Source organism: Lontra canadensis, unplaced genomic scaffold (assembly GCF_010015895.1).
Source record: "Lontra canadensis isolate GAN:19392208 unplaced genomic scaffold, GSC_riverotter_1.0 scaffold22, whole genome shotgun sequence".
In the NCBI taxonomy this organism is placed as follows: domain Eukaryota; kingdom Metazoa; phylum Chordata; class Mammalia; order Carnivora; family Mustelidae; genus Lontra; species Lontra canadensis.
This window is the reverse complement of record NW_022631016.1, coordinates 16,979,971-17,007,059: the sequence shown is the minus strand read 5'-3', so window position 1 is coordinate 17,007,059 and position 27,089 is coordinate 16,979,971. Positions and strand designations below refer to the sequence as shown.

General features: G+C 34.9%; 1 protein-coding gene across 4 annotated transcripts in view; it reads left to right on the top strand.

The window, feature by feature from the left end:
- Nucleotides 1-27,089, top strand: part of CDH12 (cadherin 12) — a 985,149-nt gene that overhangs the window by 917,210 nt on the left and 40,850 nt on the right. For all 4 annotated transcript variants that reach the window (XM_032861908.1, XM_032861910.1, XM_032861907.1 and 1 more), the window contains one exon: nt 14,819-15,006. In XM_032861908.1, the coding sequence (XP_032717799.1) occupies nt 14,819-15,006 (188 nt within the window). The remainder of the gene's footprint in view (nt 1-14,818; nt 15,007-27,089) is intronic.

The window sequence follows — 27,089 nt, the reverse complement described above, 5'->3', positions numbered from 1 at the left end:
AGGAGTTTGAGACTGCACAGCCCTGACATGTGAGCACGTATGTGTGTGTGTGTATGTGTGTGCTTGTCTGTTGAGGGGCAAGAGCAGATGTCAACATGTTGGAAAAATGACTTCAATAACCTGGTGAAGACTGAAGTAAAGACTACATATGGAGCAAACCCCGGGCAGTTTTTTGGAAGAGATAAGTAGAGGCAGAACTGACAGAAGTTTCAGTAGCAGTAATGGAAAAGCCTTTGGGCCCTATTAGAGTCAGAGGATAAATAAGACAAAGAGCGTGTGAAGACATGATTTAAGTAGGAAAATGGTTTCTCCGTTAATATGCTGAAATTGAGTGGGGATGAACAGGAAACAGTTGAAATATAGGGAGGATTAGAGTCAGAGTCAGAGAAACAGTTTTTTAAATTATTAGCCAACATATAGTACAGCATTAGTTTTTGATGTAGTGTTCAATGACTCATTAGTTGCATATAACACCCAGTGCTCATCACAACACGTGCCCTCCTTAATACCCATCACCCGGTTACCCCCTCCTCCCATTCCCCTCTGGGAAACAAACTGAGGGTTACAGAGGGAGAGGAGTGAGAAACATTTTTTTTTAAAGATTTTATTTATTTATTTGACAGAGAGAGAGACCACAAGTAGGCAGAGAGACAGACAGAAACAGAGAGGGGGAAGCAGGCTCCCTGCTGAGCATAGAGCCCGATGTGGGGCTCTATCCCAGAACCCTGAGATCATGACTTGAGCCAAAGGCAGAGGCTTTAACCCACTGAGCCACCCAGGTGCCCTGAGAAACATTTTTTTTTAAATTTATATTTTAATTCTTTTATTTTTATGTACTTCTGTGTTAAAACTCTAACAATTGTATATGTACAGAAACAAATGCAAATGTAGTACAAAAATCACTCATATCCCTTTGTCTCAGATTATTCTAATGCTAACACCTTGCATAACAACAGTGTTTTATAAAAACTTGAGCTGAACAGAGGTCCACTGATATTAATGAAACCACAGACTTTAGGCAGATTTCACAGGGTTTTGTCACTAATATCTTTTTTTCATTCTGGGATCCAGGTAAATAATATAAAGATTTATTTATTAGTGAGAGAGCCCACGCACACAGAAGGGGAGAAAGAGGGAGAAGTAGACTCCCCACTCAGCAGAGAGCCCAAGGCAGGGTTTGATCCCAGGACCCTGGGATCATGACCTGAACCTAAGACAGATGATGCTTAAAGGACTGAGCTGCCCAGGTACTCCTCGGAGAAACATAGATGTAATTAATGAGGTCTGCAGTATGGATAAAATTAGTAAGATTCAAGAAGAAATATTTAAATTTTGAATATAAGAAAATTCAGGAAGAGAATGAATAAAGATATAAGGAAAAACTTAAATACAACTACCTCAGCCCTTTAATACACAGATTTCTGACTGTGGTGATCATTTTTAATCCTCAATATGAAACATCCTAAATTCAGCATATATTTCACATGGGATAAATTTCTCTATTTCATGTTAGCCTTATTATTGGTCTTAGCATTTACTTAGGCAGGAAACTGAACTTCAGTATTTCTTTATGAGAGTTAAACAGAATATAAGCAATAACCATGGACATGATACATTTTGTGCATAAGAAATCTAGTTTATTAACAGATATCAGACACAATAAATTATAGCATTCAATGCATAATATTTCATTGATTGCTAATTTTATTGAAGTGTATATGCAAAAAAGGCTGTATTTTTTTTGCCTGTATAAAAATGATTTAAAAATTTAATGTCTTCCCTCAAGCAACTCTGTGTATAATGGGGAGATTAAGTTAATGGACAATTATACTACTTGAAATAAAATAAATGATAGACTTATGCACACAGTCACACATAAATGTATAAGATGGGCATCCAAATCATTACAGAGTAGATCTGAGAGGATTTTGAAGGAAATAATATCCACATTGATTTCTGAAAACTGTAATAAGAGTTAGTAGAGAGCAAATGTGTACCAAAATATTTAGATTATGCAAAAACATAATGTGTTATTTAAAGGATTATATGCACAGAATTATGAAAAAATGGAAGTGCAAAGATAAGAATATTTTTCATCAAAAATGGCTTTGAGCTGCCTTGAAAGAATGAGGAACAGAATTTACACACAGAAAGAAGAGGAGTAGCAGGTCAGTGAGACAATTTAGGCATAAGCAGTGAAATAATGAAGACATATTAAGTATTCAAATAATAAAGCACAGGGGCTCTTGGGTGGCTCAGTGGGTTAAGCCTCTGCCTTCGGCTCAGGTCATGATCTCAGGGTCCTGGGATCGAGTCCCGCATCAAGTTCTCTGCTCAGCAGGGGGCCTGCTCCCCCACCCCCTCTCTGCCTGCCTCTCTGCCTACTTGTGATCTCTCTCTCTCTGTGTCTAATAAATAAATAAAATCTTAAAAAAAAAACAAATAATAAAGCACAGGCAATGACAGAAAATTTAAATAGTTGCCTGCATGTATGATGCATGAATATATGAAGAATATTCAGAAATAATATTTGTAAGCTAATGAATTGGATGCTATTGAAAGAATTTGATTTGGCTAAAAGAAACCAAAATGTTATATAGAAAGAAACTATTATCAGATTTCACTTTTCCAAACTACTTTCATGACCTTTAAAAAAAAAAAAAATCTGTGAGAAATCAACCATTTGGATAAATAAGTATTCCTGAGTGAATTTAAATTCCAGACATTTTTCAGGACTTAGTTGATAAGGTATCAAGTTTATTTATAATTTGTAATAAAAATCTCAGTGTTGCCTATTTTTGTGAAACTGGTGACCAGAATCACTGAGAATTATCTATGTACCATATTTTGTTAGATGGATCGGAAATTACATGGACAAAGGCAAAAGAAAGGTTTACATATGTAATGGAGGTTTTAAGGGAATAGTAAATGTACTCCCTAAAATGAATAAACAATGGAATGTTACTGATGCACTTGAAATGTTATGAACACTTGCCAAGATCTCCATCATGTTTACTGTCATGTAATGGGGGTAGTTGTTATATAGATAACATATATTAAAAATACATATTTTTGAGGATCAGAAACACTTGATTCTGGCAGTCATTGAGTAATACAAGTGGATTATATTTCATAGTTCATTTGGAATTAGTTTTTTGGAGATTTCTAATGCAATCTCTTGAAAAAAATCATGGTATAAAGAGCAATTAATTTTGCAGGGAAATACAGATATGTGTTTATTAGATCTATAAATTAGCAGAGCTGTTGGATTAAAGATAATAATTTGTACTTGAAAAATTTGTGCTTGAAAGCTAGGAGCTATGTAATAAGGAAGGTATTATTGGAAGGAAAGAAAGAGAAGTGATTTTAATTCTAGAGCCACAATGCTCTTTTCTCTATGTCTTCATTAATTTTACTTTCTGAGCATTGAAAAAAGAAACTTTCCCCAAGTCTATCCAACCCCAATTGACACTTAGTTGGGATTTGCATTTATCAGTGCAACTGAAATTGAGAATAAAATAATGGCTTATTTGCATTTTAAAAGAGCTTAATTGTTGGGGTGCCTGGGTGACTCAGTCAGTTAAGCATCTGCCTTCAGCCCAGGTCACGATCCCAGGGTTCTGGGGTGGAGCGAACCCTGCATCAGGGTCCTGGGATCCAGGCCTGCATCTGGCTCCCTGCTTAGTGGGGAGTCTGCTTCTTCCTCTGTCTCTACCTCTCCCCCCTCAACCACTTGTTCTCTCTCTCAACCTCTCTCTCAAATAAATAAATAAAATATTTTTAAAAAGAGCTATTTGTTAACCTGATATTGTCTCCATTGGAATGGCATTCAGGTAGCGAAAACAGGTAAGGTGAAATGGGCAGACTAAATGAGGGACTTCAGATCTGAGGTGCCACTTGATTGGTTCGTCTCATTACCTACGAGTGACTTGATGTATGCCCTGCAGTTTCTTTATTTGTTAATGGTAGATTGGTGTCCTCAGAGCCAACTGTGTACATCTCCCAGCTCTGTTCAGTGATGTCACACTGGCTTGAAAACCAGCATGATGGAGGTTCTTTCACCCCCAGAACAGAAACACTAAAAACCTGGGCTACGCTGATCTGGTTGTTAAACATTTACAGGAACATTACTGACTGGGAATTGAAATAATAATATCTCTCTCGTACTCTCAGTACCTGGAAATGGAAATCACTATACAAAAAATTGCTATGATAATAGTGATGATGATGATGATGATGGTGATGTATCTGTTCTACTTCAAGAGTAATTTCTATTTAAGTTCTTTGTTTCCTCCATATTGACACTCATAGATTTTCTAAAAGCTCATATATGTCCTGGAACCATCTTCTTAATGATAGAAGAAATGGAGTTTCTACCTGAAAGTGATAGAAATGATCCTGTCTGTCCATGCAGTGCAGCACAGAAAATGGAGTGCAAGTCAGGGAGGACAGTCAGTGTAGACATAGGAAAGCCAGTTAACGGACAACTGTAGTGATACAAACTGGGTGAGTTATTTAACCTGTGATGGTGGTACTAATTATAGTGGTGAAAAATGGCAACTGGAGGGGTGGTAATATTTGCTGGAACTAGAGGAGTGACAGTATTATTTGCTGAGACAAACTATTAGGGAAGCTCTTCTGGGGTCATGGCAAGTCTATGAATTCAGTTTTGACTATGTCAAGGCTGAGATACCTTGGAGATATACAAGTGAGATAACATTTTTCCAAGGATGAATGAAACACAAAATATGTGTGTAGACTGGAACTGAAATAGAAAGAATGTTTAGCATAAGATAGATGAAATAAACTAGATGAGGAAAGCCTAGATAAAGACAGCTTGAGACAAAGTTTCTTAATTGTGATTGCAAAGTAGAACAGGAGGGAGTTTAATCAATTCTGTAGTTCAGTTCTGAACTCAGAACAATTAAATTGGAATCATGCAGGTGGCTTCTGGGCTTTATTTATTTTTTTTTAATTTCCCTATAATGCCCTTAGGCAGTCAAATTTGAGGAGTATTTATCTACATTCTCTTTAAAATACCAACAAAGAATGCTAAGGAGAGCAAGCTGTGTAGTGGGAGAGAACTAGAACTAGGGTAGAGTGCCACAGATGTTAAGGAACAATGTGCTTCAGGAAAAGATGGAAAAAGCAAGAGTGTTGAATGCTACTGAGAAGTTATCACCAAATTTAGTAACATGGATGCCATGGAGATCTCAGGGAAAACTGTTTCAATAGAGTGGTGAGTTCAGAAACTATTTAAAGCTGCTCATGGAGTGATTGTTAGATAGGAATAGGTAACAGTGACTGTCTTTAAGAAGTTTTGTTGGAAAAGGAAAAGAAAAGGGGTTAGCTGGATTTTGGAAAAAGGGAAAAATTTTATAGTATGATAAAATATGAGCTTTCTGTGTCTTCTTGAGAATATCTGAATTGAAAAGAAAGTATTATAAGCAGAGAAGATAGACTATTTATTATATAGTGCAATATTTACAAATTGTTGGAATTTAATAAAAGAAAACAGGAGAAGGACACCTCAGGATACCTTGAAACTGGAGAAAAGGGAGGAAGATGTTTTATAGGTATGTTGTTAATATTGAAGTTTCCACTGGAATCTAAGATACAATGGATACTGCCAAGTATGGTCCCGGAACAAAATTCAGAATTTACAATAGAAATGTCAGGATACATTTAAGATTCTTGAAGCCCTCAATCACAGCAAGGCTATTTTTACCTTTATATTTTTTGTAAGGTTGGGGAGGGGGGAGGGAGAATTTTGCACAGAGAGTTTATTTTTATTTTTTGGAGAAACCCATCTAAAACATTTGAGAGTGGGGCTACCCTTTCCTTCCTATACCTCTCAAGTCTTGTGAGAGGAGTCTTCCTTCACCAAGGATCAAAAATAAAATCCAGTATATGTTGCCATATTTTTTTTTTTTTTTCAGAAAATGGGAGGAATCTGTGGTCCCAGGCTTGCCTTAGGCTTAAGAAAGTGAAAGTGTCCTCAGAAAGAGCAGAGACAGAGGAAAAAGATTTTGTTTGGGGAAGTAGTTACATGACAACTAAAGGAGGGGTTAGAAATGAGTAAGCAGAATGACCAGTCCAGAGTCATTTTAAGTTCTGCCAAAGAGATTTTCCTTGAAGTGAGAATCAACGTGTGGAATGGATTGTTGGGAGATCCAGTGCCTAAGGGGAGTGTTATATCAAAGCAGAGGTAACGCCTTTGTCATGGTTATGTAGTAGAAGCAGCTCCCAAGGGACTCCCCAAAAGACCACTGGAGCCAGTGGGGTTAGTCCAGGAGAAGAAAAAATCTATCCATTCAAGCGAGAACAACCCAACCACCTAGCTTTGCTTCCCACTGTGATGAGGTGAAAACACTTCTGACAAGTGGATGATGAGACAGACAGAAGTCCTCCACCCCATTCATATACTAAATTAAAGTCCCATCAGCTACTACCAGAACGCTTTGGAGGCAGGGAGGCAGACAGAAGTCTTAATTTCCTATAATGTAATATATACTAATGTTTAATGTATATAATTTTGTATAATACAGAATTTTTATGTATAAGATATAATTTTACATAATGTAATATGTAACAATATGAAATATTGGGAATGTCTAATTTCCAAATCTAGTGTTTTGGAATTAAAGTGAATATAGGACTGTCTATTATTTAAAGGTGAACAGAAACAATGGCTCGCCATAGTCTTCATCCAAGAAAAGACAAAGCTTACCTAACTCACTGAGGAAAGTCTGAAGGAGCAGTGGAAGACAAAGAAAAGAAACATGTTTTTATTATATATTACATGTTTTTTATTTTCACTTTAACAGTAATACAGATGTGGGAGTGTTTGAAAGTACAGGAGCTGAGCTATCTCTTATGTGATATGAGTTTATTTTTTTTCTGTGACATATGAGACAAAGTTACCAACTGAGATGGTCTTCAACTTATGATGGTTCAACTTACTTTACAGTGGTAAGAGTAATGCGTATTCAGCAGAAACCGTACTTTAAATTTTGAAATTTATTCTTTTCCCAGACGAGCTATATGTGGGATGATATTCTCTCATGATGCTGAGTAAAGGCAGTGAGCCACAGCTCCCAGTGAGCCATGCCATCATGAGGATAAGTAACTGATACATTTTCTACCATTCAGTTTATCACCTTCAAAACAGTGTTCAGCGAATTACATGAGAGGGTCAACACTTTATTATAAAATAGGTGTTGTATTAGATGATGTGGCCCAAATGTAGTCTAATATAAGTGTTCTGAGCATGTTTGAGGTAGGCGAGGCTAAACTACGATGTTTAGTAGGTTAAGCTTATTATATGCATTTTCAAGTTACAATATTTTCAACTTACGACGGGTTTATTGGGACCTAACCTCATTGTTAGGTGAGGAAGATCTGTAGTAAAAAGGTAAAGCAGAGATTGGTGGAAAATAAATTAGTTTAAAACAGAGGTCATAGCAAATAATAATACATGACCTTTGCAAATTTGTATCCAATTTACAGCCAATCTTGCAAGTGCATTTGGGATTAGTAATCAAAATTTATAGAGGTATCCAGCTGCTTCTCTTTGGTTTTTCTCAGTCGGTTGCACTTCTTGAGAAAAAGAGTAATTATCATTATCAAGGGTTGAGTTTTACCAGCCAGCAGTGATAACATGAGCAAGATATCTAGGCCATAGGTTAATATGATATTGAAACGAGAAAAAAAAAAAAAAAAAACAATGTTAAAATGATAATGAATTACTGGATGTGGAGAGATTAATATAGTGGTATTAACTAATACTAAAGTTATTTGTATTTCATATTAAAATTGATATCTACTATCTCTCTATACAAATGCATATCTATGTTACATAACTTATTTAACATAAATTTATTTTAACATAAATTTATAAATTCATAAATTTATGTTACATAAATTGAACAAACAAAATAGGAAGGTAGAAGATTATGATAATTTTTGGTTTTCTTTTTTTTTAAGTTTTTATTTATTTATTTGACAGACAGTAATCACAAGTAGGCAGAGAGGCAGGCAGAGACAGAGGGCGAAGGGGAAGCAGGCGCCCCACTGAGCAGAGAGCCTGATGTGGGGCTTGATCCCAGGACCCTGGGATCATGACCTGAGCTGAAGGCAGAGGCTTAACCCACTGAGCCACACAGGCACCCAATTTTTGGTTTTCTCATGTAGTTTCTACTATTTGGAATGTTTTCTACAGCTGACCTCACACACCCAACATCATCTAGTTGAATCAACTCCGATTCTCAGCTTAAGTATCATAGAAAGTTCATAAAATTAGGTTAACTTTCCGCATGTGACTTGGTGATTCTACTTCATTGGTGTGATTGTTTAATTAATACCTACCTCCTTCACTAGGTAATAAATGACATTGGAATAAATATAGTTTGTTTTGTATTTTGTTTTTGTTTTGTTTTTTCTTTATCATTCCATGGAGTAAGCTACTAAAAATTGCAGTGAATCACATATCAATAATCTGAGTTATTGGAAGGCTTACCAACGAATCTACTACCCAAAGGGAAATTAAAAAGGATAGTTCAATATCTAGCCCTAAATTTTTGTGTTGTGTATGTCTGCTCAAAACTAGACAGTTTAGAGGAATCAATTTCTCATATCTCTGAGCAAAAAAATACTGCTATTATTATATAGAAAATATAAAATTTTATAGAATTTATAAATCCATCAATATATTGGATATTGTGTATATGGCACTCATTTTCATGGCTATGGTTAAGTAAAGTCTAGAGTAGGCAATTGTAACCTTTGTAAAAAGATGCATTAATTTGGCCAATACAGTAAAGCTCTTGCTTCCAAATACTAGACACTTCTAGAAATTTGTTCATCCAAAACCCATCCTAAGAATGAGCAGGACTGGATGTCTCTGTCATTACCAAGAGATTCCATTCACTGTGTGCTTAGTACACTTGACTAAAATCTAGTTTGAATCCAACTTTGTTACCAGGATGGTTTTTCCTTGTGGACTACATTTCTATTACTTTAATTTGGACATATTGAAAATAGTCACAGCTTCAGGCTTTTGAGGAAATAGAGGGCATTTAAAATGTTCTTCAATCACCAAGATATTTTTATTCTTGAATCCTTCAATTTTCAAGATATGGGAAAAATGTTTCAGCTAGAATGAAAATGGCTTTTCAGAACTTCTTTAACACCTCCCTTCCTTTTATCTCCATACCTCTGTAGGCAGTTTCCTGTTGATTACTGCCAGTCCTACAGGAAAATAGTATAATACAGATATGGAGATTATCTATAGAATTGCTATTTGAAAAGTAACTGTATAATAGATACCACTTAGGAGTTTCATAAACTATTATGTAAGTGACATCATCATCATCATTCCAATTTTACAGATCAAGAAAAAAAATTAAATATTTTGCCTCAACTCACAGAGCTAGTAAGAGGCTATAACAGGTTAATAATATATATAAAGCTCCTTTTTACTCATACAGAAATGTTGTTTGCTTCCATTTCCTTTTTTATTTTCTTTAGACAAGGTGAAATCATTTTGTGTGCTATTATTTGTTTAAGAAACTAAAGCAATAAAATATTGATAAAGAAATATTTCATTGTTATGTGATAAGATGGTAAATCACAAACACATACCTGTGGGATCACTATTTGAACAATTAAATGAATTGAGTCACTGAATCAAAAGTTCAATGTTAATATACCTTATTTTCTGAAGTTTAAACATAAATGTAACACTTCAAGGAATTATCTGTTTATGTGCTCTCAGATAATATGTTTTCATGTTCTTAAAAATGTTTATTGTTCTTAATCAACTTAAAATAATTTCCACTTAAACTTTCCGATATTTTTGTTTTTCTACTATTTTAAAATATACCTTCATTACCTCCAAATTCATTACTTTTTGTATATAGTATAGTAAGTTCTCCGTGAAACTGAACATTGACTTCTTATATATTGTTTTGACTATCTTCAGTTATTATAATAAACATAAAGTGCATTTCAAAAGATAATTTATAATGGATCATTCCATTTTCTTTTCACTTGCTATTCTTATTACTGAATGTTGTTACGGTATTATATAATTCATTCACTTAATATATTTTTGGGGTCCTTTAACTTTTATTTCTGAGGAGATTTTAACATATTAATTCATGTTTTGTTAAGTAAGTATATCTCTTTTTCATAAATTATCATGTAAGTGACATAATTACATTATTATGTAAGTGACATTTTGGTATTTTCTTCAGTACTTGGAAATTTTTCAAAGAAAAAAGGGAAGGAGAATATTGTATATCCTTTTCCTTAGGTATCAGTGAATGCCACCAGCCACACACACAAACCCAGTGTGAGTCTTAATAACCAAAGAATAATCAAAGTATTTTTCTAAACAACATACTTCCTGAGGGGAGATCCATTTAGGCAATAACTGAGTAATAGATACTTTTATCTCTGGAATTAATAGGAAGCATTATCTGTGAGAAGTTTTAGAATTTGATCTCTATAATTCCATCTGAATTCAGTGCATATCATTTTCTCCTTTTCCATGGGAACATTTTTTTTCTTTTAAACACAGCATGTATATTTGATGAGCATGTAAGTATATATTCTTATTGACTCTGAACAATTTCTTGTCACCTGTTTTATTTCTTAATCTGTGTTGTACAGGTAGTGCCATTAAGATGTTTCATATGCGTCAAAGTAAGACACGCAGAAGATGATGGGACTGTAATTACATAGTACATCAAAAGCAATCCAACTTTGGCACAGCTGAAGATTACTTCAGTTTTGAATTAATCTGAATGACCCCAGCTTTATTGCTGTCGAGTTTCTAGAAATGATAAAATGTCAAGTCACTGGAAATAAACCGACAGAACCTAAAAAAAAATGACATGACTAATGCATAGTTTCTCTGACTTGTTCCATATTCCCTAAACTTTATTACCAACTACAATATTTTCTTTAGAAATGCTTGTCTTAATGAATGTGTCTTTCACCTTTCGAAACTGTGTCTGCGATATAAAGAACAGAAAATTCAGGGCTCTGTATATTTGTGTTTCATGTCCACTAAAATCTCAATCCACAAAGAAGATGTAAGTGGTGAATCACTGTTTCCCTTCTACTATATCTTAATTTTGGTGGGGCACGTTAGTGGATGCTCGTGAGTCAGTCATTTTGAAGAATGCTACTATTTCCATTGATCACAAGTTTTTCAATGCCATTAGATAATTATAAAATTCATGGGCATACTCTATGTTGACCACTTTTTAGGAAACTGTTGTTTAACTCATATTGACATAGCACTACAAGGAATTGCTGTCTTCACATTTATTGTTATAGGCTTCATAAAATGTTGTTTTATAAAACACAAAACTCGTATTTCAGCATATCGTCCTGAAAAGGGGAACTCTCATTTATAGTCTGCATTATCTGGTGTCCTTCAGATTACCTTTCAGACTTAAAAATTCTTCTCACATTGGAGGGTCTCAATTCTGGCTCATCTTTTTATTTTTTACTTTCACTAACTGTAATCTCTTAATGATGCTGCCAGACTACATTATTTCCCTTGATTTTTAATTCTTTTAATTTGGCTTTTTAAAAAATTTATTTATTTATTTATTTATTTATTTATTTGACAGCGAGAGATCACAAGTAGGCAGAGAATGAAGGGGAAGCAAGGCTTCCCACTGAGCAGAGAGGCCAATGCGGGGCTCGATCCCAGGACCCTGAGATCATGACCTGAGCTGCAGGCAGAGGCTTAACCCACTGAGCCACCCAGGTGCTCCTTTTAATTTGGCTTTTAATTGTTCAGATGAAAAGCTAACTTGCAAAGTGAATAAGTAATCTAAATCTGCTCCAATAAGCAGAAATATTACGTGTCATTTCCGCTGGATGTCCATGATTTCCTGAGATGCCATCCAATGCTCTCCCACCTCAGTCTGCACCACCATCACCACCTTGCACTGCGGGGAATATCTGAAATTTGAAATCCACTACACATGGCAGCCGCCCCTCTCTCTCAAATCTCTGTCTGCCAGCTCTGTCTTGGATAATTTTTCATCTTAAGTTTCCTAATTCAATATCCTGTTAGAGAAAAATGTACAGTACATTATTCAACTTAGCTCTCTATTACTCTATTTTATCAGGAAAAAAATTTGAAGGTCTTTCTTAATACTTATTGATGTACCATGACATTGGAATATGACTAATTCTAGTATAGACTCAAGGCTTTTGGTGTTTCTTCAGGTTCTTTATCACAATCACAGGACAAGAGGAAAAGGTTGTGAACATGTTTCTGACGAATGATATTTCTGCTTAATAGGCATTAAGAAGGGAAGGAAAAAAGGAAAGGAAAAATAACATATGTTTGAAAAGTTTAGTACAGCTTTGAATAACTGCTGTGTAATTTCTCGTCATGTTACACAAGAATTCAGGCATTACTGGGTCACCTGGGTGGCTCAGTTGGTTAAAGTCTGCCTTCAGCTCAGGTCTCGATCCCGGGGTCCTGGGATCCAACCAGGCTTCGGGCTCCCTGCTCAGGGGGGAGCCTGCTTCTTCCACTCCCTCTGCTACCCTTCCTGCTTGTGCTTTCTCTCTGTCTCTGGCTCTCTGTCAAATAAATAATAAAATATTTTTTAAAAAGGAATTCAGGTTTCATCATATTTGCTAGTATTCAGAAGTTCTTCAATCGGATCAGGGTTTAATATGGCTTTTGTGAAACACACTCTCTAGAAAGTAGGCTGCAAAAGTCACTTTAGGTTCGGTTTATGTAGTCATGGCTATTTGAACTCAAATTCCCCTTGGATATCTCTTTACCTTCCTTGCAGACGATGTGTACACAATGTAACCTATGATTTTAGTCTTCCTCTTTGCTCTGTTGCCTCAAGTCCAAACTCTACTGTAAATCCTGCAAACTTTGAGCATCTCTCTAGGACAGCCACTGTGTGAAATGTTTAGGGAACAAAATCTAATGAAACATAATCCTAACCTATGAAAAGTTGCTAGCTTGATCAGTTAATATGACATCTTTAACTAAAATTCCTTTGTAATATCTATGTAACACCCTATTATTACCACTTAGATTATTATTGTTTGCCTGTGTTCTGGTTTGTTTATTTATTTATATAACTTTTAAATTTGTTCTTTTAGAAAGGTTTGACATATTTCCCTTTGAAGGCAGGCATACTGTTAATTATCAGATTAATTGAACAACTATTTTTGGACCACTGAAAAAATGTACTTTCTCTTTTACATGGAATCAAACAAATTTAGGTAAATATTTAGCTTTTTTCAGATTAAGAAGATGTTTCAATGAGGTAATGTCCACTGAATATAAAAAAGTCTGATTTTAACATTGTAGGAGAAAGTGGTGGATATCTTTTTTTATGGGGGGGACATGAGCTGTATATGACAAGGTTGAACTGCTACCAGGGCTAATGAAATGACCACATTTTGAAACAGTGAAAGAACTACAAGACTTATAAAATAATTGGGAATAAAAAGGAAAGTATTTGGCAAGATCGCTACAAGGTGTGATTGATTATTTTTCCTCATATTTCTTGAGGCCAATAGCTGAAATATTGAAAGATAGTTTGATAAATGAACTTTACCATTCAAGAAACATATTAAAGGCCTTCCTAATTAATTTCTATTGATGTAACTAGAAGTTCTAAACAAATTAATTACTCTGGCCACTTTAACCATGGGAAAGGACAAGCCAAAATACATTAATAAAAATTAAAACAGGAAAGCAGACATCAAAATTTAAATTTTGTATTTTTGAGATTAGTTTTGCATTTACATTTTTACTTCCTCCCATACTCTTCCTTTCCTTATTTTTATTTAAACAGTCATTTAATCCTTTAATACATATTTTGATGACAGGCCAGTAAAATAGCTTATACCTTTTTCTTCATGTTATGCCATATGAAATTTCTAAAACTCTTTTAAGTGATGTATATATTTTTATTTTTAAGAGATATTACAAATTTTTCCTGATTCTAGTATATTTTATATAGATAGGATTTTTTCTGAGTTTTTCTGGCTCAGTATCAAATTCATAGTAATATATGTGCTCCCCCTGGTGGTGAAAAATGAAAAAAATTAAAAATAAAAATAAAAAAAAAATCAGGGGCAAATAGAACTTTATATCCTGAGTTTAGATTTTAGACCTTTTTAGGATACCCAGTAAAAACCTACACAACACTAAACATTAAGTTGAATATTAGTCAATATTTAAATTCATTATGAATTAAAATTTTGGTTTACCAAACACATAATCCTTTTACAGGCTGTTTTTGGCTTAATGATTTATACTTACTGAGTAAATGCTCTCTATATGTGTATGGAATATATATAAGAAAATATATAATATCTCTCTATATTAGGAAATATAACCTTAACTTTCTAGAAATATCTATCAATCATCTGTCTCTATTTTACCTCTTTTATATCCTGGATTCTGTGGTATTGGTACCAATTAATTACATGGATTTTTCTGCCCTTCCATTTGATAGTAGGTTCACTTTGAGGCTGTTAGTATGTAAAATACTTCCTCACAATAATATAAATTTCACACACTTTGTCATTTATAATTCCCAATTAAAATTCTAGAGCAGGACCTATTGAAGTGAAAAGTGAAGTTATTACTCCTAATCACAATTCTTAACTTGACAGCAAACTCGCTTTCAATTTTGCACTATTATGTTCTAAACTTGATTTACTTTTTATATAGTAGATTTTTCTATCCTAGTAATCTTTCTATATACTTTACTAACTCCACTGTCAACATGAATTATACATTTCTTGTCAGGTATCTTCCATCTGAAAGTTCCTGAGTCTTCTCCTATTGGCTCAGCCATTGGAAGAATAAGAGCTGTAGATCCTGATTTTGGACAAAATGCAGAAATCGAATACAATATCGTTCCAGGAGATGGGGGGAATTTGTTTGACATCGTCACAGATGAGGATACGCAAGAAGGAGTCATCAAATTGAAAAAGGTACATAGACAAGTTTTTGGACAGTTGACTACCCACTGTTAATGAAAGAACAAAATGACTAAAAGTTGTAAATGACAGAAATTTTTTCTTCAATTAGTAGTATTTTTAAATTAAAAAAGACCAGGTGACTTAGGCATTCACTTCTTGAGGCACTTGTATTCTGCAATTCAACAGATATATTTTGTTGTTGTTGAAACAAGCCTATTAATATGATTAAATTATTTAAAAATGCTTTTCAGGGCTCCTGGGTGGCTCAGTTGGTTAAGTGACTGCCTTCAGCTCAGGTCATGATCCTGGAGTCCCAGAATCGAGTCCCACATTGGGCTTCCTGCTTGGCAGGGAGTCTGCTTCTCCCTCTGACCCTCCCTCTTCTCATGCTCTCTCTCTCATTCTCTCTCAAGTAAATAAATAAAATCTTAAAAAAATAAAAATAAAATAAAAATGTTTTTCAGAATTTAATTTTTTTATTGTTACAAACTTAAACAAAAAGATTAATTTAAAAATAAGGCTTAGAAGTAAACTCTAACCCCACCAAGCTTGCTCTTGCCCCTTTCATGACTTTTCTGAGAATATAAATACCTAATTCACACATTGTTGGTGAGAGTTTCTGTCATAGTGGAAGAATCCATATGTCAGTAACCTGTACTCCTGAGCAACGGAAGAAGTGAGCAAGGGTAATGCTGGCCTTGAGGGGGTTTTAAGGAGGTAAGTGGAAAGAAGGACTCATAAGAGAGGGAGAGAGAGGGAGTGAGGAGGGAAGGATAAAGAAGAGAAAGAGGGAAAGAGATGGAGAGTGAAAGAGAGGGAGAAAAGGAGGGAGGAAAAGGCAGACTGGGATGAAAGACCATTTAGTAATATTAAATAGACGGCTACAAAAGAGAATTGCAGAAGGGGAGAACACAATTAGAAATATTAGCGGGGTTAGTCTGTCTTTTGTTGGGTTGGCATGAAGAAGGGATATGCAAATGTGAGAAACAAAAATCACAGTTATGATCTGGATGTGTAGATTGTTTCCCATAACAGTGAAGCAAATTATAGGAATTTTCAATAATGGACTGCAGCAAACTAGTGAAACTCATTTAATTTAGTAGTGCTTTCCCCTCTCCTACAAAGTATGTTCTATTTCCCCCAAACTGCCATATATTATATAATACATTTAATAATTGTAATTATTTTAGCTTACAAGAAATATATTTGCAGCTATTCCCATTAATTAGGGTTCTGTTTCCATATTTGCTCAGGAACTCTGAATTTCAACAGAGAAATAATATGTATGGAAATAAAAATAATACTGAAAAGAAACACAATTTCCATACAGATTATTTATCACTTTTTATTTTCACTATTGCATATAAATTGTATCTTTTCTAGAAATTACTTTAGCCACATGATCTCACTCAGAAAAATTATACATTTATGTTGCATTTTCAAAGTACGGTTTAAAAAGTATGTGTCAAATTCTTATTAACTTTAGTTCTTTATTGTTTGTTCTTGTTTTGCTTGTTTCTCTCTTTCCTATTCAGTAACAAGTCAATAAGAATCATCACTTATTTTTTCTTAAAAAATAAGTACATTTTTATTTATTTATTTAAAAAGATTTTCTTTATTTATTTGACAGAGAGAGACACAGCTTAAGAGAGGGAACACAAGCAGGGGGAGTGCGAGAGGGAGAAGCAGGACCCTGGGATTAAAACCCAAGCCAAAGGAAGATGTTTAATGCCTGAGCCACCCAGGTGCCCTAAAAAATAACTACATTTAAATGACTTACAAATGTTAATTTAAATGGAGCAAATATGTATTATCTGAATAATAAGAAAAATAACAAAATATTTTACATCAACAGTTCATTAAATGTAATTATGAAATTAGGTAAATTTACAAAGTATAATGAGGTACAGAAGAGTCAATAATGCATATACTATATTTTTAAAAACTTATATATGTATGTATATTTATAGTTGTTATAGCTATATTTTATATTTTATACATGTTTTATATTTATATTTTTATTTACACACATTTACCATCTTTGCCAATGAATGATTGGTGTCTAAGTGTCAATCTAGGAGAATGAGTGGCACTACTATTTACTTTCAAACACAATTAAAAAGGGATTGCTGTGCTAACTATAGTCTTTATATTATATCAAAATGGCTTAATCATTGAAAGTAATGATTTTTAAAACAGAAAATTATGATTTAGTAATGATTTTTGTAACTATTCACTTATTATACATCTTCATTAAAGCTGTAAGAATAGACCTCTTCTCTTTTTAGCTAATGGTAGATTCATAAAAAGAGTCATGTCATTTATTTTGTTGTATTTATTTTATTACATTTTTGGAGAATTTTCTTTCTTAACTAGATTGAAATTGAGATTTGTAAAATTATGACATAACGTTATTAAAATTGACTTACATAATATAGAAAAGCCATCTGAAAAGTCTGTCTCCAAGTTATACCAAATACATTTCTCTTCCTGAAGTGGATGAATAATTGTCCATTTTGCTGGCCTAAAATTTCTTATCTAAATAAAGTTCACTGTCCATAACTAATATTCACTCCTTCATTCAACAGGTATTGATGGGGAAGCCACTAAGTCCATGACCCCACTCTGGCTTCTGGGGATAGAGCAGTAAACAAAACAGACCCATACCCTCTCTCTTCAAGCAGCTTCCACTTAGCTGGGGGAAGACAATCCAAAAGCACTGTCTTCAGTGATCGAGTCAAGCTTGAGAAATGGAAAGCAGGGTATGGGGATGCAAATAGTAAGGAGAGTGGTGGCTCTTATAATGGGTGGTCAAAAAAAGGTTGACAGGGTGAGATTTTAGGAGACTTGAAGGAAGCACGAAATGACTTGTATAGTAGTTCTGAGTGAGACATCTTCCACAAAGATCCAGCAGCCACTGTAAGGAGGCCAGCGGGCTGAGTGCAGCCCCCAGTGAAAGGGGCCCCAGTTGCCCTTGTCAGAGATAAGGTCAAAGATGCAGAGGAAAGGCCCATCATGGACAGCCTTGTAGGCCTGGCTAAGGACTTGAATTAGATCATGGTAGGGGAAGCCTGGGGGGACTTTAGATCTACATTACCTTTACTGTTGTGAAGCTGAGATAATGTGGTGTTCTCAAGAGAATAATGACTAGGGAGTGAGGATAGAAATAGACCAGTTAATGGGCACCCGGGTGGCTCAGTTGGTTAAGCCTCTGCCTTCGTTTCAGGTCATGATCTCAGGGTCCTGAAATTGAGTCCCACATTAGGCTCTGTACTCAGTGTAGAGCTTGCTTCTCTCTCTCTCTCACTCTTCTCCTCTCCCCACTGCTTGTGCATGCTCTCTCTTCTCTCTCAAATAAATAAATAAAATCTTAAAAAAAAAAAAAAGAAAAAAGAAAGAAAGAAAGAAATACAGACCAGTTAGAAGACTATAGAAATAATCCCAGAAACTGTAGATGGAGATATGGACCATGAATTTTGTAGTAATCAAAGTTGTGAGAAATGGTGAGATTCTGGCTTGATTGTAAAGGAACAGCCAAAACATATTTTCATAAATATTCTGATCATCTAGCAAATTACCCAAGCATTTGTATAGATGTGTTCTTAGTGTTGTAATCTGTTTTAATCTCTCAGTGAGGAACCACCGAAAGCAATCCCTGTTAACCTACATTTCTGCTGGGAAACAAAATTGCAACTTGCAGAGTACATCTATTAAATCTTAAAAAAAGGAAAATACCTGAGGAGAACACTCCTATAACAAAATTTTAAAATTAGCTATTACCTGTACCTGTCTACCTACTTGCCTGCCTACCTACCTATATGCTGTATATATTATATTTTGTTTATGTGTATAAGTATATGTATGTAGATATATGACCTGATTGAACATGGTGGTATGATTTCATAAAAATAAAATAAATAGAAAAGGTCTGTTGCATAAAGCCCATGAAAAACTCAAAATTAATTTAAACAACTGCAATTCTTTAGAGTTTTTTTCCCCCCCTCTGTGGGGGTTGGTGTGGAGACTGTATTATAGAATTATTTCTGCATATATTCTGTAAGTTCTCAGGAAAGTTTACCTCGCAGTTAGCTTTAGGAGTCCCAGAAGAATTGGATGTGTAATAATAAACATGTATGTAAACATTAAAGGCAGTGTTTCAGTTATAGGATGGTCTTTAAATTAGTGTTTAAAATGTTTAAAAATGTTCCTTTCAACATCTCAGCATACAATTGCAAAAAGGAGTTTTAATGTAAAACCAAATTCATATAGGCATTACTTTGTTAATGCATTCAGAAAGTCCAAAGATATATATTGTACCTTCGAATATGTAGCTGTTTGTTAAATGTCAGTTATTTTAATTGTTTGGCTAACATGAACATATGATACTCTTTGTTTTCAGTTTTCCTTAATTCATTTAATAATCAATTAAAATACTTAAAGTTCTCTGAAGCACATAGTCTCATCATTGTTTTATCTCCAAAATCTTCATTTGCCTTCCCTTTAGTATTTCTCTTCTCTCTTTCTGAGGAGGGTCAAAGTGAATAAAAATGATGGCCAGGTTTATAGGAGCTGAGAAGAATGAAAAAAATAAAAGTTTTTATTAATTTATTTTTTAACAGCTGCTTGGATTCAGTTTATGAGCAGTACGACAATGTTATTTCACTGTGTCACTTTGAATTCAGACTAGCAGTTTGAAACATCTTCTCAAGGTACAACCTACTGGTAAAAAGTAAAACAAAACACACAAAAAAACTACTCTTACTCTACATTTATGTCATATCGCTTCAAGCAAAATTTAAACACATCGAGAGTGCCCTATATGTTCTTAAGTGTTAAAGCATTAAAAACATTGACACTAACAGAATAATACCTTTAAATTTTTCATCCCATCTAAAAATTGGGAGATGGGCTACATTTAAAATGAGAGTGTAAGGGGGCGCCTGGGTGGCTCAGTCAGTGAAGCCTCTGACTCTTGATTTTGGCTCAGGTCATGATCTCAGGGTCGTGCGATGTAGCCGGGAGATGGGCTCTCAGGTGGTCCTGAGCAAGGGGAGGGGGAAGAGGGAGAAAGAGAATCTCAAGCAGGCTCCACGCCCAGTGTGGAGCCTGATGCAGAGCCCAATGCGGGACTTGATCTCACCATTCTGAGATCACGACCTGAGCCAAAATCAAGAGGCAGGCATTTAACTGACGGACCTCCCAGGCACCCCTCAGCAATTTTATTCTTTTTTTTTAAACTTTTTTTTTTCTTACAATTTCATTTATTAGTTTTGACAGAGAGAGAGCACAAGCAGAGGGAGTGGGAGAGGGAGAAGCAGGCTTCCCGTAGAGCAGGGAGCCCGATGTGGGGCTCGATCTCAGGACCCTAGGATCATGACCTGAGCCAAAGGTTGATGATTAACAACTGAGCCACCCAGGTGCCCAGCAATTTTATTCTTAACTGAGAAGGTAATTGAAATATATTTTACTCAGTTCTCTGTTTTCTACTGGATAACTGAAAATAAATATGTGTTTATTACATACATATATACTTACTGGATCTAAATACAAAATTGCATGAGTTTAAAACATTCAAGGGTGAAAACAGAAATATATTTACAGAAGCACTGTATTTTTTCTTGTCACTATGAAGAAATTAAAGCAATTAAAATAGTGGGGTAAATATTTAAGTTGTGCAAAAGGACAATTTTTTTATCTTGCCTAATTTCTCAAACAGTTCTCTGCCATTTCTACAGAAGTATTTATTGCTAACGACTAAATAAAGATAGCGTAAGTTTAAAGCAAAGACTGATGAAGTGATTTCTTTATTTTTAAATAAGTAAAACTTCCTGATTTAAAAAAGAATTTTTATTATTCAATGTGACTTGGAAATATTATTTCAACCCAAATAAACGTAACTGTGATCACACTGAATCCAAAGCAGAATTATTTTTTTTTTCTTAAAAAAAGAAAAGAAAAGAAAAGGGAAAATAAAAAGGAAGAAAGGAAATGCTTTATTCTTCTCCAGGATTTTCTAGTCAGCAGGCTAAGCTCTCAGCAAGTCCCATGGAGCCATTCGTTATGTTCCTTATGCCCTGCTAGTAAAACTCCTTTTCTTCTTGGAGTTAGACAACCAGGAAAGGCATTCACACCAAAAGATTTGGTAGGAGAGCACCATCATGTGGTTAATTTTTGAATAACTCAAAGGGGAAAAATAAATTACAGTATCTTTTTTTATGTAGCCAAACATTGATCTTAATTTATTAAGTTTAAAACTCTCCTATTTCTAGCTAGTTTTCATGCATGCATAAGCTTAAAGAAAAATAAGTGGTGTTCTTTGTTTCTGCAAATATTACGTCCCAGTTTTTATATTTGTCATCCTGTCTTTGAAACAACCTTACCTAACTTCGCTCGTCAGTCTCATAACCTCTAAACCAGCTCCCAAACCGAAATTACCAAAGGAAGTTGTTTTGCTCCCTCACAGGCATTTAAAGCTGTTGTCCTACAGTCTGTTCAAACTCAGACGGACCAAAATGGAATTCCTTCTCCTCTCCCAACAAAAGTGTTCCTGTTCATATCTTCTTTCTAGATAAGGCTCCACCTCCTCTCCAGTTTCTTAACCCCCAGATCTAGGCTTTTGTTTATGCTGTTTCTGCTGCCATCAGCTCCTCTTCCCAAACAGGGCGTGAAGCCTAGCCGCTGATTTGTCCTGAATGTGGGTTAAAATTTCCCTCTTTCTCCTCCTACTTCATTGACTTGCCCTTGGTTATTCCTCCTACCACGGCGATGGCTATTCTTGGAGGATGGAGGATGACACCTTGCTTGTCTTCATTTAGCTTATTAGCCTGTCCTCTGCTCTTCTCACTCTCATGCTTAAATCCTTTTTTTTTTTTTTGGTTTCCATCATTCGTAAGATACAGAGCAAAGAGTGTATTTTAAATTTTCATCTCTTGCACACAGACACGCCACATTCCACCTGTATCAAATTCACTGCAATTTCTACCAAATATGCTATTCTTCCTTTTGCGTAGAAGACAGTGCCCCACGTGAGTATCTTAATTGGTTCCTTCCTTTTTTCTTTCTTTCTTTCTTTTTTTTTTTCTTCAGTGTTCTCCCATAACTCACACCGAAGACCTCCATGAGTCCCTCAGGAAGTTGATCACTTCTAACTTCTTCCCCAAATGTCAGCATTTCTGTCAAAACACCTAGGATACTTACAACATTCGTAGTTTAAATACATCTGATTATTTCTACTATATCTTAGCTGCCTAAAGGCATTTCATTGTATCTACATTTCTGTTATCACGATAAAGGAAATGCCTGAAATATACAGGATGTTTACATCTTTTGTTGACTAAAGGACACATGTCTTAAGTTGGCGTACTGGTTTAATTTATGATGCATTATTTTTTTAAGTTCTCAATACTAAGTTTAACATACTTTATAAATTATATACGAATGAGAAATAAACTCAGAAAAGAAAAATAACTTTTTTAAAAAAATCGCACAGCTTGCAGTAAATTATAATATTTGTTTGAAAAGCATATGAACTGTTGTAACTATTGTTACAAACAACATATCTTAGAAGTAAAATGTGAGATTGGGTATTCCAGGAAGCTCAAGAGATAATCGGCCTCCTTAGATAATCATGATTTATACTGTGTGTGCTTATAAAACATATATTTTACTTAATCTTAAGTAAATCTTAAATCTTATCTTAAATCTTAAGTCTTCTTTCATTTTTAGGGAAAATCTTACCCAAAATTCTCAGCTAGAAGCACTAGAATTTCTTTTAATGTTCTTTTTTGTTTTATTTTGTCTTACTGAATTGTCGCTGAATTAGGTACTGAATTTGTTCCAAAAAGTATTGTCACTAAAATAGGGGCGTAAAACTAATAATGCCCACGATTCTTAAGTTAATTCATTAAAACTCTCAAAAATTTGGAGTGCACAAAAACCCGGAATGTAACTTACGCACGGAAAAATTAAATGCATTTCTAAAAAATAGTTTTGTGACAATTTTTTTTAGAATTAAGTTTAATGGAATATATGTTTCTTCACTTTAATAATTTTAGTTAGAAAATACTTTTCTGTCTGGTTATTCTATTGTTTTTTTTTAAGATTTAAAAAAAAATTTTAAAACAGATGATGTTGAAATTTGTCAAAAACTAAAATTCAGGTTTTAAAAATGGCCACATTTTATTTTTTCCCCTTTGTTGTTCAGGCATTCTCACCTATGATGTAACAACTTTTATCCCTCAATGTTATCCCTCAAATAATTACTTCATTACTTTTTAGTAAGTTGCTGAGTTGAATTCCTTCCTCAATGGCTATAGGATACACACAAACATTCCCATCTACCCCCAACACACAGAACACACATTTGTCTCCCAAGTTTTACACTTTACACCATAGTATTTATTGTCACCCAATGTGCTACATATTTTGCATATTTCTCTACTGTTGTCCATCAAGTCCTAGAAGACATCAAACTCCTTGCAGGGAGTGATTTTGTCTTCTTGGTTCTAGTGCCAATAATGATGTCTGGAACATGGATGGATGTTCCAGAAATGTTTATTGAAAGACAGAATAAAATGCCTCTGGAATTCTGCCCTTGATCTAAAAGTGTTATCTTTGTACCTTACCTTACCCTTACCTTCCAAGATCTTATCCCTCTTGCCTTTTCATCATAGTTCAGCCTGGTATGAATCTGTTCTCTCCTTGTCTTGAAAATCGTCAACCCTGTTTTGGATAGAGGTACAGCTGTCACTCATTTGCATTGATTGAAAATTTTCCCTTCCAGTAAGAACTACTATATGATTGAGAAAGTAGAGTCTGTATGAATCTGTTCTCTCCTTGTCTTGAAAATCGTCAACCCTGTTTTGGATAGAGGTACAGCTGTCACTCATTTGCATTGATTGAAAATTCTCCCTTCCAGTAAGAACTGCTATATGATTGAGAAAGTAGAGTCTTAATCACTTACGGATACATACCGTTGAGTGAAGACTGTACTCTCTTGGAGAAATAATACAGATACGTGTTAATCATAAAAATTGAACCAATGGAGGGGAGTGAAAAGTAAGTGCGATGAAAACACAGCTATGGAGGGTCAGAGAATGCCATAACAGGGTCCTCCGCTGAAATCTCTTGGGCTGAAATCTAGATGTAGGCTGGGGTGTGATCTGATTTGAAGCTTACAGATGTTTTCCAAGCTTACTGGTTGTTGGTAGAGTCTGTTTCTTCGTGGCTTGATGATGGAGGGCTGTGTTTCCTGACAAATATTGGCCATATTTCACTCTCAGCTCCTGTGGGCGTCTCTTAGGCACTTGCCAGGTGGCTTCTACCCTCACAAGTTTACTTCTTCAAGGCTGGGGGGATTGATTTGTACTGCCTTTCTTTTAATAGCTCTCATGATTAGGTCCGACCCTCAAGTAAAATCTTCTTTCTAGTGAACTCAACCCCATGTGAAGAAGACCCCTTGTTATAGTTGCATCATTTATTTTTCCATAAAACTTGAATTCCTGGGTTGGTATCCGAAGCAATTCACAGGTGGCTCACACAGTCAAGGGAAAGGAATTATACAAGAGTGCAGGTCATGGGACAGAAATCTTGAGGACATCTTGGAATTCTACCAAAGCTGTTGTTTTTCAAATTCCTCAAAATATATCTACGTTTCCACACAGCATCATCTAGACCCATGCTGAGGCCTGGAAAATCCTAGGGAGCTATTGTTTTTCATTTTAGGCCAAAATTGCTTATTCCTCTTCGAAATGGAAAAAAAAATTAGCAATTAATATTTTATGTACTTTTCCATGACCTGGTCTCCAGCAAAGTAAGAGCTGAGAAAGTGGCTAAAAATAAAGATGCAATAAAGGTGATCTTTGCCCAGTTCCTCCTTGATACTCTGAAGAACAACTAAGTATATTATATTGTGCTTCCCCATAGTTAGCTCTCTTACCATGCAGCTCCCTACAATGTCAACTATTCCCTGCAAATTCCAGTCTTACTAAATTTACTTTCTTGAAACACCCTTAGAAGCAGGGAGTTACTCAATTAAATTCTTTTAAAAGAATTCCATATAATGGAATTCCATATAATGGAATTCTGTCATAGAAGATGATTAATTTTCTAAGAATAAAAAATAATCCTATTTGTTCTATACCCAATTCTAATATTAGAGTTTTCATTGGTTGTAAAGTTAGATGAATTTCCTCCTTCAGCACCAACCCCCAAAAGTAGAGGTAGTTAGCCAGGTTTGGATACAGTCAGCTAGAGAGAGGTCAGTATTGATTCTCTTTGCTGTTTCTGAGCTATTCATTTTTATAAAATGGCATTTTCCAGGGTCAGGGTCATGAAGAAGTAAGGCCATCTAGGATATTATTATGGCATTTCTCTTAGAATGTTCTTTAATTCTTTGATTACCACACAATATAAGTTTTCAGTCTCAAAATAATCTGTGTGTACAAAAAATTTCATCTCACTCCCTGACCACCAAATATTTGCCTGCTATGCAAGGTCAGAAGTTCTGGAAAGGCATAGACTATGTCTTGATATCCTGGCATCAGAACAAAGAAAAAGTGTGGAAAAGTTTTCAGCCTTCTCCTTCCATTTCTGGGCTTGAAATGGACTTTGAAGTGGGCATCAGTCCATCGGGTGGGTGTGGCATGTTATCAAGTAGGTAAATAAATGGCAGATCTTGTCTAGAATGAATCCTCCTAACCATGCAGATAATCAGGAGCATTTTAATGTCTAGGAGAAACTGGAGAGGGAAAAGGGAAACAGTTGGTATTAGCTCCTATGTTCTAGGCCCACAAAAAGGAGTACTTATAAGGTAGGACAGCTCAATTTGCTTTCTAGGCAAAAGGATCCAAGGTGTTAAAGTCAAAGTAGTTTTACTTTAGAAAATAGGAGTCACCAAAAAAAAAAAAAAAAAAAGAGAAGAAGAAGAAGAAGGGGAAGAAGAAGGAGGAGGAGGAGGAAGGAGAGAGAGGGGGAGGAGGGGGAGGGAGGGGAAGGAGGGGGAGGAGAAGATGATGAGGGAGTAGAAGAAGGGGGGGAGGGGGGAGAAGGGGGGAAGAAGAAGGAGATGATGATGATGGGGTCACTATGATGGAAAATTATGCTAAACATTCATAGAGCATTTAGAATTTACAAAAATTCATGATCTATTTCTATTCAGCAATAGACATAATATCAAGAATGGTGTATTATACGCGCCATTCTTTACTGTTACCAGCTTAAATATAAGTTGTAATTCCTAATAGAAAAGAGATGGAAATGGAAGAAAATCAATATTATATCGATAGAATACACAAATAACTAAAAATGTGGAAAGTAAAAGAGAACATTGAGGGGAAAGCAGATAAAAGCTCAAACAAAAATTTGGTGAATTGGATAAAATAAGAGGAATAATTACAGGGAAAATAAATATGGATTCCCCTGAATGAAAATTATTGTGAGCAAAACTTAAATGCCACATCTAGGAGGTATTTGCTCTAATAAACTCCATGGACTTGTGAGAATTTTTGAGGATTTCACAGTAATTTTTTAATTTTCTTTCTTCATCCTCAGAGAAAATGCCTACAACGACAATCTTGTCCTTAAGAGAGAAATATACTTCCTTTATTTCCCCCAGGTGTGCTGAAGCAAAAAACAGATGTGTTGACACAGCAATTAGCAAGTCATTGGAGTCATACCAGAGAGAATTAATCTAGAAAACAGAAACTTTTAAAGGACCCTGGAAGTCTCTATGTTAATTTCATGTTGTCTTGGTTTTCCATAGGTGATTAGAAGTCAGAGCTGTTGACCTTAAAGTTTATATAAAACACCACGGCAATACCATATATCCAGAATATGATATTTTCAGTTATTGGTAACATAAAACTAATACTCAGCATAAAAGTGAAAAGAAATAGTAGTAAAGCCAAAAATAGAGAATCAGTGACTTCATGACTTCCAAATACTATATTTCACAATTTTCATTAATTTGATCACATATGTTCAAGCTATTGGTAAAATATCCTGACGATGCATTATACTGCCTACTAAATTATGTATATATATAATGCTGAGAACAGCAGAGACAGAAATGCTTTGTGTAATTACCACTGTGTATG